Source organism: Aphanomyces invadans (genome assembly GCF_000520115.1).
Source record: "Aphanomyces invadans strain NJM9701 unplaced genomic scaffold supercont1.44, whole genome shotgun sequence".
In the NCBI taxonomy this organism is placed as follows: domain Eukaryota; phylum Oomycota; class Saprolegniomycetes; order Saprolegniales; family Verrucalvaceae; genus Aphanomyces; species Aphanomyces invadans.
Genome location: NW_008580189.1, coordinates 210,293 through 221,436, shown reverse-complemented (window position 1 = coordinate 221,436; position 11,144 = coordinate 210,293). Strand labels below are relative to the sequence as shown.

Below are 11,144 nucleotides of genomic sequence, written 5' to 3'. Positions count from 1 at the left end.
GGGTCCCCAAGCAACGACATTCACGTCGGCCACGCGTACGAGAGCATAGCTTTTTTCACCGTGAATCCACCCGCCTTCACGTACCCCTCAATATACACCGATCACGGCATGCCAACTACACGTCCGACTAGTTGCTTCTCGCTGGAGGCGGAGCTGGGAGGGGTCAGACGAACGAGGTTGTCAATGACGCGATGGTGGCAGCACCTGGCCGTGACCCCATGGCTCGTGGACAAATCGTGCCAGGACTTCGTTTTTCCTCAGTGGCTGTATGACAAAGTCGACTGTCACCTCGTTTTGCAACAATGGTACGTTCGCCATCGCAAAGATGCCGTTGGCGATATGGGTTGCAGGAACGGCAGCCATGGGGCGGTCCGTTGACTGGTTGTTGGGGCTGTCTCGACGACTACATTTTCTACCTCAACGAGCGTGCCAAGAATTCTTAGTTGCCACTCCACATGCAGCGCGTGCTCTGCCTGCGTCGTCGGCCAAGTTTACGAGCGAAGGGGGCACCAGGTGACAAGTGTTCGACGCCATTCAAGGTCGCGATCCGGACGTGCTAAGTGTGTTGGGCATGGATCCGTCGCCGCCAGCCATCGACGGCATCCTCTCGAAGCGGTTCGTGCATACGATTTCCGCTTTCGATGTGAAGATGTGGCAGTGGCTTGGTCATTCAAGCGTCGAAAGCGAACGATTCCACCACGAAGGCCGCGTTCACGAGCTATGCATGCAAATCCACCACTCGACGCAGCGCAAATCGTGGCTCTGGTGAAGCCGAGAGTCTGCGGCAAATGTCGTCGCTGCATCGATCTAAATGCAGTTGTTTTCGTCATTCCAGCGTATTCTATGCACAGGCGGTCGAAGCGCCTGAAGCTGCAGAGGAGCCGTACCCGTTGCTAGTGGACAACAGAAGTCAAGACTTGCACCACAGGTGAACTTCGCGCAATAGCCTCGACAACGAAGACGAGGCACACGCAAGCATGAAGGCATGCCCGCTTCAATTGTCAGTGAAAATCGAGTGAACAGCACACCGCGTGTCGGCCGTGCTTGGCCGAATCGAGCCCCCACCCTACCAGAGGAAAAAGGCCGAAGTCGGCCGTCAGAATGGACCAATTTGCGCTTCATGGCAGACGCGTGAATCGAAAAGAGCTGTCGTCGTACCGTCATGTGCGAAATCCGTCCAAGCTGTTGTGCCATCGGACGGACAGGATCGACGATGGCCAACGCTAGCTCCGGGACACGTCTTGCTCGTACGTCATGATGTTGCGATCGCTGAATGGCGTACTTGCAGTGGGCAGACGATGATTGCAATAGCAAAGGTCGCGCTCCCAACTCTAAATGCGTTCGATGGCATTCCACACGACGAACGACCCAACGGCAAATGTCCAGGAACGGCCCGCGCGCGCCGAAATGGGCATCGTGCCTGCAGTCGTACGAGAGCACGAGTCGTGGAAGCGCTGCGTCGTTCTTCACCGTTAAAGCAGACACATGGAATGGCGGCGTCGGGGCAAACCATGGGTGAGCTCAAGACGCCTCAGGTTGTAGACGCCCGCCATGGTCAACAACAACCCGTGGCCTAGCGAACAAACCCGACTCCAAAGAAACCATTGCCGGTCAACGGATTATTCGCCAGTGCACGTCGTTCGTCACGGCCAGTGGCGCGGCTCGGTCCTGAACGACGTCGACACGGAGATCTCGCCACTGTCCGCCTTCGTCATGGGCAACTTATCGAGCGGGCCGCTCTGCCGTGGCCACCGCGACGTCTCGAACCGACAACGTGATGCAGGATTCCCCACGGCGGCGTGCATCGGATCGTGGCTGTTTTGGTGGCCTCGATGAATGCGCGATGGCCCGTGTAGAACAAGAAGAGTTTTTCCAACAGTCCGTACCAGCGCGGAACGAGTCGTTTGTGCGCCGTCGATGCCACCGCCGAGACACTGCACTTGGAAGGTTGAAAGCGCAAAGTGCGTCGGTGGTGCTTTTTATCTGGAATCAACCGAATGAACAACTCGGAGAGGGCTGTTGTATTATATCGAGGGTGCTCCATATTGCAGGACGACAAGTGCAGCTCCCACCGCCGCATCGCTCTCTCGGCACAGCACAACCGCGTTGGGGGCGAATTCGGCTTGCACGAAATGCTGGAGCAAGGCATTGCGAAGGAGGGCGTTGCCGCTTCCGAGCACCCTACACACCGCACGCTTCAGATTTGCCACGAGTTTCAGAGTCGGGCAGAACCGGCGACGACGGAGCTCGATTTGTTTTCGTTTTGGCAACAACTCGATCAAGTTTGTGACAATGCCCCTCGCGATCGCGGCGCTCATGTCTCCAATCGACCAATTGTCCATGGCCATGTTGGACAGTTGGCCCGTCTACGCACGGCCCGATTTCATTCCGTCGCAGACACAACGTCCGATGCAAACCGTGTTGTTGGCTGACTGGCTGCGTTCGCCGCCAAAGGTCGGTCGACACGTCAGCGCCGTGTCGGTTCGCTGCAACCCCATGGCAATCACGTTGGCAAACATGCGGCCGTCACTGGCTGTCGATGGGACCCCTAGATCGGTCGCCCACTGGACACAGTTGGCGACAAAGCGAGCAAACACGTTGCCGCTACGACCTGATCGCACCAGCCCGTTTCTGCATGGCGTGCAACGTACCCTGTCAACGCCGCAGCGACATAGAGGTCCTGGGACCCAAAGTACGGACGCTTTTCAAAGCTGTACGAGTTGCCGTCGCGGCGATTTTCGTCGTCGTCTGGACGGGACGATGGCGTTTCTACGTAAGACAGTTGCGCCGACGTGCCGATGTTGATCACTACGCGGGAGACAGAGCGTTGTTGGACCAAACTCGGCGCTAGACAACGCAACGGACTCGCTACTTCGACGGGTGACACAACGTGATGGACATGGAGCAAGGCAAGCACCGAGCATGGGTGGTCTCCCATCGGTGCATAGACTGGAATGCTCGACGCAGCGATAACGTTGGCAAATACACTGGTGGTTCGGCTCGCCATCATGCCCACAATCGAGCCAGGTCGCACGACTCTGGGCAAGATGTCGACAGGAATGCCCAGCGCAGACACCCTGGCCATGATGGTGAAGCTCTAACGTCCGCTAGACTTCGGACGTACGCCGATGCAGGCCACGCATGGGCTTGCGAATCAAACGCGCCCCAACTGAACGCATTCGTGGTGTCCATCGTGGCGTCCGTCGGTCTCGTATGGCCACACAATGCAAACGCCACAAGATCCATGATGGTGCCGCAGGTGTCGAATCTCTCGACTTGGCATGGAGAATGTTGCATGACATGGGCAAAGGTTGCGATGCCGTAACCTGTTTGGAATGGACGACCCGATGAGTGCCACGGCGAGATATTGCACATCGCCGACCAGACGACAGCGGAGACAGGTGGTCCGGCACGCGGCTGCGGCAAGCGTCAAGAAATGCGCCGTCGCAACGGCCATCTTGCCATGAGATCAAGGACGACCATGCTGTTGGCACCGTCTTGGACGTGCTGGACAAGACTTGGTTGACACCGTCAACCAAGTCCTTGGCCGACCACCACACAATGCCATGCATCTACCCATTCCAGCTGCACATTATGCATCAACGCACAAAGAGTTTGAAGCTAGATAGGCTTACCTGGCCGCACAGCGCGACGGCCGTTGGAGGAAACCGCGGCAAGTCTAGCGCTCGCACGGCCGACAGGACAGCGACCAGGACGCTGGAGACATCGGTCTCCGAACCTTTCGGGAAAGGAGAGCTCAAGCATTGCATAGAGTACTCGACAGTGCTATTGCTCATGACGTGGGCCTCCCCGGATACGAGGCATGCCTTCACGGCAGTCGTGCCAATGTCGATCCCCAACACAATCGGCATTCGGGCGCTGTGAAGTTTTGGATGGGCACCTGAAATAAATGATTCTATCATTTATCAAGAAAGAAAGTTGTACTGGATGTTCTCGGCGGCGAGGGGCACCGCGTCCAGCGTCGGGTGGCGCGCGGCCACGCGGCGCTGGGAATGCGTGCGCTGCTTCACACGCAACCCAACAACCCCCGTCGTCCCCATCGTCGACCTTTCCAACAGCAAGCAAGCCAGTGTGGACTTGCATCATGCGTTTTCGACATACGGCTGCTGCTATCTCAAAGGTAGGATTCACGTGTTGGAAGGGATTCGCGAATCAACGACTTCTTCCAGGACACGGCATCGACACCCCACAAGAAGCTCGAGTGATGGACGCTGCACACGCGTACTTTGACATGGCGCAAGAGGTCAAGGACAAATACCACCGCCCGTCGTCGTCGACTGGATTTGTCCGGGGCTACATTGGTCTTGGCGCTGAAAGCGGAAGCGCCGACTTTGTCGAAGTCAAGGAGGGGTTTTCGTACGGATATGAATGGGACGCGACGATCGCACCGTCAAATCCACTGCAAGGGCCGAACGTGTGGCCATCCGAGCTCGCGACCAGCCACCAGCGCGCCCTCCAGTCGCTCTTCACAACCCTGGTGGTACCCATCCTGCACCTTGGACAACCCGCAATGTCACGATGGTCCAGGGGGTATCGAATCGTTTGTGCGACGCATTGTCCGTCGCGTTGAACAAGCCTCCGTCGTACTTCAGCTCGTTTTGCACCCACGGCGACACCATCTCCATCCTGCGTGCCTTCCACTACTTTCCCTATTCTGTATTACCACGTACGATGTTAGCCGTTGCTACATGAGTCGAGCCCACCGTCGGGGTCCATCGATTTCTCGGCATGTGCTGACGTTCCAGGTGCGTTAGGCGGTGGCCGGAACGTTATCGGATCAAGTCCCCACACCGATTGGGGCTTCTTGACGCTGATTCTCCAAGACAAAGTCGGCGGGCTGCAGCTATTTCACGACGGCAAATGGACGGACGTGCCGTATATTCCCGGCACGCTGTTCGTGAACGGCGGCGACTACTTGTCGCTGCTGACGGACGGCACATGGCGATCTCCCGTCCACCGGGTTGTGAATGACGTGGAGCACGACCGCACGTCCCTCGTGTTTTTCTACTACCCTGACTACGACGCCAGGATTCCACCCATTGCGAAAGCGACGACGGCCACCCGTCCAGGACTACTGGCCAACGTCAACACGCTCTTGGACCACACGGTGGCGTCCAACCACGAGCCGTTTGGGCAGTACATTCAATCGAAATGGGCCGCGGTGCAGCGGGATGGCTAGCCGAGCATGCAAAGCGCCCGTGGTTGGGGCGCGCTCACGATTGTATATAAAGGGTGTTTGTTGGGTGGCCATCGAGGTCGTGGAAGCGGCGCTTGTCCCAGCGACGAATCCCTACGCAACGTTATCAGTGTAGTCTGTCGGTCGTGCAAGGAGCATCGAAAATGGAGTCATGTCCATGATCGAGACTCGACGCCAGCACCTCGCAAACGCACGCAAGTCGTTTGCTGCCCGTCATAGCAGCCCATGGCAAACCTGTCGTCGTTGGTCCTGTAGGATGCGTTTGGCTGTAGTGCACAAGAAACTGACCGTCCGCACCACACGTGGCTGCAGCTGCTCAAGCCGCTGGCCATGGACATCGCCATGAGCTGCAGCTGTTCAAGTCGCTGGCTATGGACATCGCCTTGGCCGGTAGCTGCCAATGCCGCAGGCCACCCACATGAGAGCATTCGATGTTTCCGACGTTTTATCGAGCTAGTATGCGTTAAATCCACGGATTGGTGGGGTTGTGATCTTCTCGCCATGGCGACGCTGCGGGCCGTGGTGCTGAGTGTGATGGCGTGCGTGTGCGTCGTACTTGGGGCTCGTCCGCACCGCGAGTCTGTGTATGACTTCCAAAAGTCGTCGTTCGGGTCGAGCCCAGGGGTGTACAACGAAACCCACGCACTATACGTGGGCCGCATCGTGTCGGTGGCGTACTGCGCCAAGCTGCACGTGGAAAACTGGACGTGCCCGCCGTGCGAGTACGTGTCCAAGCTGCCGGACTTGGTTGTGATCAACGATGCCAAGGAGGCGTTCCAGGGCATCCTTGGCTTCACCGGAACGCACGTCGTCGTGGCGTTTCGCGGATCCATGGACGTCCGCAACTGGATAGACAACCTCTCGTTCCTCAAGACACATCCATGGCCCAACATGCCCAAGGTCGCCGTCCACCTCGGATTCCACTGGGTGTACCAAAGTATTCGGGATCAGCTCATCGTGGCCCTCGAGGGTCTTTTCATCTTGCATCCGAACGCACCGCTCCTCGTCACCGGCCACTCGCTCGGCGCGGCCGTGGCAGCGATCGCCGTCCTCGATCTGCACACGTCGCAAAACATGACGACGTCGGAAATGCTCACGTTTGGCGAACCTCGCGTGGGCAATGCTGCGTTCGTGACCAAGCTGCTCCAAGTTGTGCCCCACGTCCACCGGGTGACGCACTGGCGGGACGTCGTGCCGCACATTCCGTTGGAATGGCAGGGATTTGTCCACGAGCCACAGGAAGTATGGTACACCGAGGATTCGTCCGCGTTCAAGCTGTGCGACCCACACAGCGGAGAAGACCCGCTGTGCAGCAAGCAAGTGCCTACCATCGGCAGCTTTGCCGACCATGTCGTGTATCTAAACATTACGATGAGCCACCTCGTGTGCTAATGCCTCTCGAATTCGGCGACTGCAGGGTGTTCCAAGTGCGTTTTTGTGCATGTATCTCTCGTTTTACCGGCCACGTTGGAGCGCAGCCAAACGTACAGCACACAAATGGACGCCACATCAAGTACCATCCCGCAAGGGTGGATGCGGTGGTCCGCATGCGTGCGGCGATGGACTCGCCAACGCGACGGCCATGGAGCATCCCCAAATCAACGACGACGGGATTTTCGAGTTGAAAACAATCGTGTTGCCAGGCGAAACACTGGCGGTGCACTCGATCGTGTGCCGAGGTGGACTTGTGCACCGCTCCAAGGGAACGCAGCTGTCGTCGAGCCTGACTGTCCAGCCCTATAGGCAAGTCGTGCGTGGGAATCGCTTCAACGGGCAGAAAGGACGCTGCCCTGAACATTTGGTGGCTTGACTTGCGTAGTCCTTCGTCGACGACGCGTGGGGTCACCAAGGCCCGAGCGAATCGATGCCCGAGCGAATGGACGAGCTCAATGCAGCTCTCGTCTAGAGCTAGCTTCCCACGCATCGCCCCATGGGGTTCTTCCAGACGACTCGATGGCATGCATCTCCACGGGACGTCGACGAGGCGCCGCGGAGACCTTAAATTAGATATGGGGTTTCGTTTCGATCAGTTGCCCAGGAAACGGAAGAATTCGCACACGGGTTGGCCTTGCCGAGGGGGAATGACGGACCCTCCCCAACTGAGCCCTCGCCGCCCGGAGGCCAAGGTCGGGCGAATTCACCCGTGCCCGCCAGACACCAACGTTTGTGACGTCAACGACGTCATTGGTGCCACCGACGATGTGACTGAAAGCCACAAGGCGGACGGGATGACGTTCAAGGCAACCGCGCAGACGTTCGCGCGGCCAGACAATGACACGTGGGACGCCGGGGGCGTGCCCGACATGTCGACCACCGACCAAGTCGAGGCAATGTGCGGCTTGGGTTACGTCGTGTTCACGCTGGTGCTGACCATGAGTTACTTGACGCTGTTGGCGCCTGTCATGGCCAACGATTTGTGGTGGTCGGGCTTCAATTCGACGGGGGCCCAGTCCTACATCATTGATGCCATGAACGACAAGCTGATTGTGGCCACGACCGAGTCCATCGACTTGACCGCCTCGACCATGGGTCGCCCCACCGACTACTCGACGTTCTACTCGCCCATTCACATCGCGTCTACGTACACTCGCATGGTGGTCGATTCCGAAAGCGCAAACCTCACGTCAGCCATTGCGTCGCTGCAGTTTGTGTGGTCGCCAGATAGCATCCCCACGCAGTTTTGCTGGGTCGACTTCAACAAAACGTGGGAGGTTGCGCACACTGGACCGCGCCAAGCGCGATGTTACGTGCGATATACGGCCAACGCTGCCGTGTACTGGGAGACCACGATTCGCATGTCGGACTGGAATACTTGGATGACGGCCAAGGAGGCCCAGTTCAACGTGACGCTGGGCAACGCGATGCGCCGAACGCCAGCAGGGGACGAGTGGATTCGGCGCTCAGCGAACGCGTTCAAGGACGTGCCGTCCGAAGTCGAGGTGTGGAAGGGCGCGGGGCTGACCCACTTCACACTGCAGTACGCAAACGTGTTCGCGTGGGGCATTGAAGAACGAATTCATATCCAAAACGCGTTTGGAGGTAGCCAAGCGATCTCGATCAAGAGCAGCTCGGTGAAAAGCCTTGGCGCGCAGTGGACGACCTTGATTCTGTGCTGGGGGCCTTGGAATGACTTGACTGTTGGCGCTTCCGTGGAATACAGTCTTGTGCGCAACGACCCGCACAACCAACGGTTCACTTCCCCGTGCAGCTACGACGACTACCTGGCAAATCCTGACACGTACGACTGCGACCCGTGCAAGGCCCCGTGGAATCCGATCCCGGGCGACTGCTGGCCAGACTTTGAGCTCTTCTTTGCGTTCCCTGCCCTCCCAGGCATTGAATTGGTGAGCTCCAACATTGGTCCGTTTGGGTCGATCGACTTGTACCTGGTGGCGACCCCGCCGTCCCTGAAGACGCTTGCGTCAACCTATCAAGCAGCCTTGGCGGTGCTGGCACCGACGAACGATGCGTTCAAGTCAGCCCTGCACAAAATTCCGGGGTACGAAGCAGACCCAGTGCCGTTGGCGTGGTCTAGTGAGCCGTACTTGTACATGGGGGGCGATCCGTCGTGCCCGTTTCGAGACCCGATGCCGTTTGTTCAGTCTTCCTTTGCGTTTGATATGTCGTGTACAACGCAAGAGCGCCATCGGATGCTATTGAATGCGTTCAACTCGATTTTTGCGCTGCTGGCGTCGAGCCCCGCGCCGTCCGCGGCAACGATATGCGCGCAGTGCCCAACCATGGCCCACGAGTGCACAGCGGTGGTGACGCCCGCGGCCACCGCGGCAAAGGCATTCCGTGACGCGTACGCCATGCACGACGAATGGGTCGGTCAAATCAACGCCGCGCGCGACGACGTGGTCAAGCTGGGCGTGGGGACGATGCAGCTCGCCATCCATGCCACGGACGAAACCAACGCATTCTTGTTCCAAACGCTGCTCTCTTCAACTCCAAGTTCGTGGGACTTTTTTGGGTGGATCTACTTGCTCGAGTGGGCCACCGGCGCACGCGAAGTCGTGTCGTTCGAAGGCGACTGGCGCATCCTACCGCTTGTGTCGGACAAGTACGATCCGATCATCAACGAAGCGCGAGCGTTGGAAGTCCCGAAGAGCGCGTGCCAGTACCTGTGGGTCGTGTCCGTCGTCGTCAGCGTCGTATTGTTGTCGGTCGGCACCCTCGTGACTCTGTACAGCATGTACCTGCGCGGTCGCATCGTCGGGCGCAACCTGTTTCGATTCAACCGTATCGTTGGCGCCGTGTGGCTCGGTCGACCGTTCCTCTTGGTGCGTGGGATGACGGCGGTCGTTGTCCTGAGCACGTCGCCGTTGATATTTCGCGTCCACAACGAGTACACGCAGTTTGAGTTTGCTCCTCGGACGTTTGTCCAGAGCATGTTGGTCAGCGGCGAAGCGATGTGGATTTCGTACGTCGTCAACGACTTTTTGCTGCTGCTGACGCGCAACTCGCAGCCGCACTTTGCTCCGATCAGCACGTGCTTGGGGTGGCTCATCTACCTCTTGTACGACGTGTCGAGTCCGTACAAAGTCGAGGCCAACATCGACCGACGGTGCACCTTCACAATGCGCTACAAGCAGCTCCTCTGTGATAGTGGGTCGGTCGCTATCGGCGACTACACTCGTGCGGTCACGTACGTCTTCATTCAGTTGGCGTGCATCGCAGGAGCGTTCGTTGCCGTCCGGCTCTGGCAGTGCATCCGCCCTTCCCAGCCAAAGTCGTACAACGGCCACTTGTTGCTGTCGGGGACTGCGACCGCTTTCCTCCACAAGGAGACGCTCGCCAACGGGGCGTGGGTCGTTGATCGAGCGTCCTGTGTCATGTGCGGACTCATCACGGTGGGCAAGTTCATCTTCGACCTGAAGCTGTGGTTGTTGGTCGTGGATGCCAACATTGCCACGCCAGTCAAGTGGGGCATGAAGATATTTGCGCCGCCCGAGCTCACCAACGACCTCGCCAAGCGATACGGCGACAAGCCATCGTCCGACACCACCACGGACAAGCCACCCGTGAAGCCGCCAAACCGGCTCATGGCTGCTGTTGGGTTGGCCTATGTGTTTTCTACCATCTTCGGCAGTATCACGTACCTGACTTTGACGGCGACAAACATGGCGAATGACTTTTGGTGGGCCAACTTCAATGCGTCGAGAGAGCATGCCTACGTTGCTCGTCTGTACAACCTGCAGCTCGTGCTTCAGCCTCACGGGGGCGAAGTCGCGTTGGACGATGCCCAGTTTGTCGACGGTGCGAACTACAGCATTTCCTTACCCAAGGCAGTGTCAGTGGCAGTGCCGCCGCTGTATGTGTCGCAGGTGCTGACCACGGACGCAACGGAGATCGGTATGGCCGTTCGTGGCCTGCGCCGCATGGACGCGTGTCTTGCTCCGTGGATATCGGCCCAGTATTGCTGGCTCGACTTTGGCAAGACGTGGGAAATGGCCAACTCGGCCCAACGCCAACGCCGATGCAACCAAAATTACACGACCAACGGCGCCGTGTACTTGGAGAGCGTGCTGCGCAATGTCGACGCGGACCAGCTTGACTCTTGTTGGGGCACATCTCTCGACATTGCGTTCGCGACTCCGCTCCGCGCGACCGACAAAGGACGGCAGTGGTGGGTCACGACACGGTCTGCGGATATTCCAGTGGCGGACGAAGTGGCGTACTGGCAGTCGGCTGGCGTCGCCACGTACACCGTCAACTGGCAAAACTACAAAACTGTCGGGATCATCGACACGTTCAACATCAAGAACGCATTCGGGTTCGAGTACCCCATGACCCTCAAGTACACGAACGGGTCGCTTCAGTTGACTGCGCAGACCAGTTTGAAGATGCACTGGACGTTAGCGTCCGACTTGTGGGCTGTCACAAGTGCGTCGAGCCTGATGGGCGGGGCCAGCTTGATCCGCGG

General features: G+C 58.4%; 4 protein-coding genes across 19 annotated transcripts; 3 read left to right on the top strand and 1 right to left on the bottom strand.

Moving 5' to 3' along the window:
• Positions 1-1,982: 1,982 nt before the first annotated feature.
• Positions 1,983-3,892, bottom strand: H310_12857 (hypothetical protein). 16 transcript variants are annotated; one of them, XM_008880077.1, is made up of 8 exons: positions 3,636-3,892; positions 3,383-3,572; positions 3,125-3,326; positions 2,866-3,077; positions 2,652-2,808; positions 2,418-2,604; positions 2,233-2,366; positions 1,983-2,181 (listed from the first exon to the last, which is right to left on the bottom strand). In XM_008880077.1, exons 1-8 carry the CDS (start codon positions 3,870-3,872, stop codon positions 2,025-2,027), a joined length of 1,476 nt encoding a protein of 491 aa, XP_008878299.1. In that variant the 5' UTR covers positions 3,873-3,892; the 3' UTR covers positions 1,983-2,024. The 16 variants fall into 16 exon arrangements, with proteins under 16 accessions (XP_008878299.1, XP_008878306.1, XP_008878297.1 ...); XM_008880084.1 differs by having other exon boundaries at positions 3,125-3,572; XM_008880075.1 differs by having other exon boundaries at positions 2,652-3,077.
• A 42-nt stretch (positions 3,893-3,934) lies between these two features.
• H310_12856 (hypothetical protein) lies at positions 3,935-5,354 on the top strand. The gene is made up of 4 exons (XM_008880068.1): positions 3,935-4,141; positions 4,191-4,501; positions 4,549-4,687; positions 4,776-5,354. The coding sequence occupies exons 1-4, from the start codon at positions 3,949-3,951 to the stop codon at positions 5,198-5,200; spliced, it is 1,068 nt and encodes a 355-aa protein (XP_008878290.1). The 5' UTR covers positions 3,935-3,948; the 3' UTR covers positions 5,201-5,354.
• A 349-nt stretch (positions 5,355-5,703) lies between these two features.
• On the top strand, positions 5,704-6,645 carry H310_12855 (hypothetical protein). The gene has a single exon (XM_008880067.1). The coding sequence runs from the start codon at positions 5,720-5,722 to the stop codon at positions 6,608-6,610; it is 891 nt and encodes a 296-aa protein (XP_008878289.1). The 5' UTR covers positions 5,704-5,719; the 3' UTR covers positions 6,611-6,645.
• Positions 6,646-7,262: 617 nt separating this feature from the next.
• H310_12854 (hypothetical protein) lies at positions 7,263-11,119 on the top strand (the record flags this gene model as incomplete). Its single annotated transcript, XM_008880066.1, has 2 exons — positions 7,263-11,056; positions 11,106-11,119. The coding sequence occupies exons 1-2, from the start codon at positions 7,300-7,302 to the stop codon at positions 11,117-11,119; spliced, it is 3,771 nt and encodes a 1,256-aa protein (XP_008878288.1). The 5' UTR covers positions 7,263-7,299.
• Positions 11,120-11,144: the final 25 nt, after the last annotated feature.

Bases quoted from the DNA above. Each gene is read 5' to 3' on its own strand.
- H310_12857 (XM_008880078.1), bottom strand. From the start codon at position 3,872: ATGCCGATTGTGTTGGGGATCGACATTGGCACGACTGCCGTGAAGGCA. The intron at 2,605-2,651 runs GTACGTTGCACG...ATCAGGTCGTAG, and splicing joins GTCGCTGCGGCGTTGACAGG to CGGCAACGTGTTTGCTCGCT. The intron at 2,367-2,417 runs GTTTGCATCGGA...GGCCGTGCGTAG, and splicing joins GCCAGTCAGCCAACAACACG to ACGGGCCAACTGTCCAACAT.
- H310_12856 (XM_008880068.1), top strand. From the start codon at position 3,949: ATGTTCTCGGCGGCGAGGGGCACCGCGTCCAGCGTCGGGTGGCGCGCG. The intron at 4,142-4,190 runs GTAGGATTCACG...GACTTCTTCCAG, and splicing joins CGGCTGCTGCTATCTCAAAG to GACACGGCATCGACACCCCA. The intron at 4,502-4,548 runs GTACCCATCCTG...ACGATGGTCCAG, and splicing joins CGCTCTTCACAACCCTGGTG to GGGGTATCGAATCGTTTGTG.
- H310_12855 (XM_008880067.1), top strand. From the start codon at position 5,720: ATGGCGACGCTGCGGGCCGTGGTGCTGAGTGTGATGGCGTGCGTGTGC.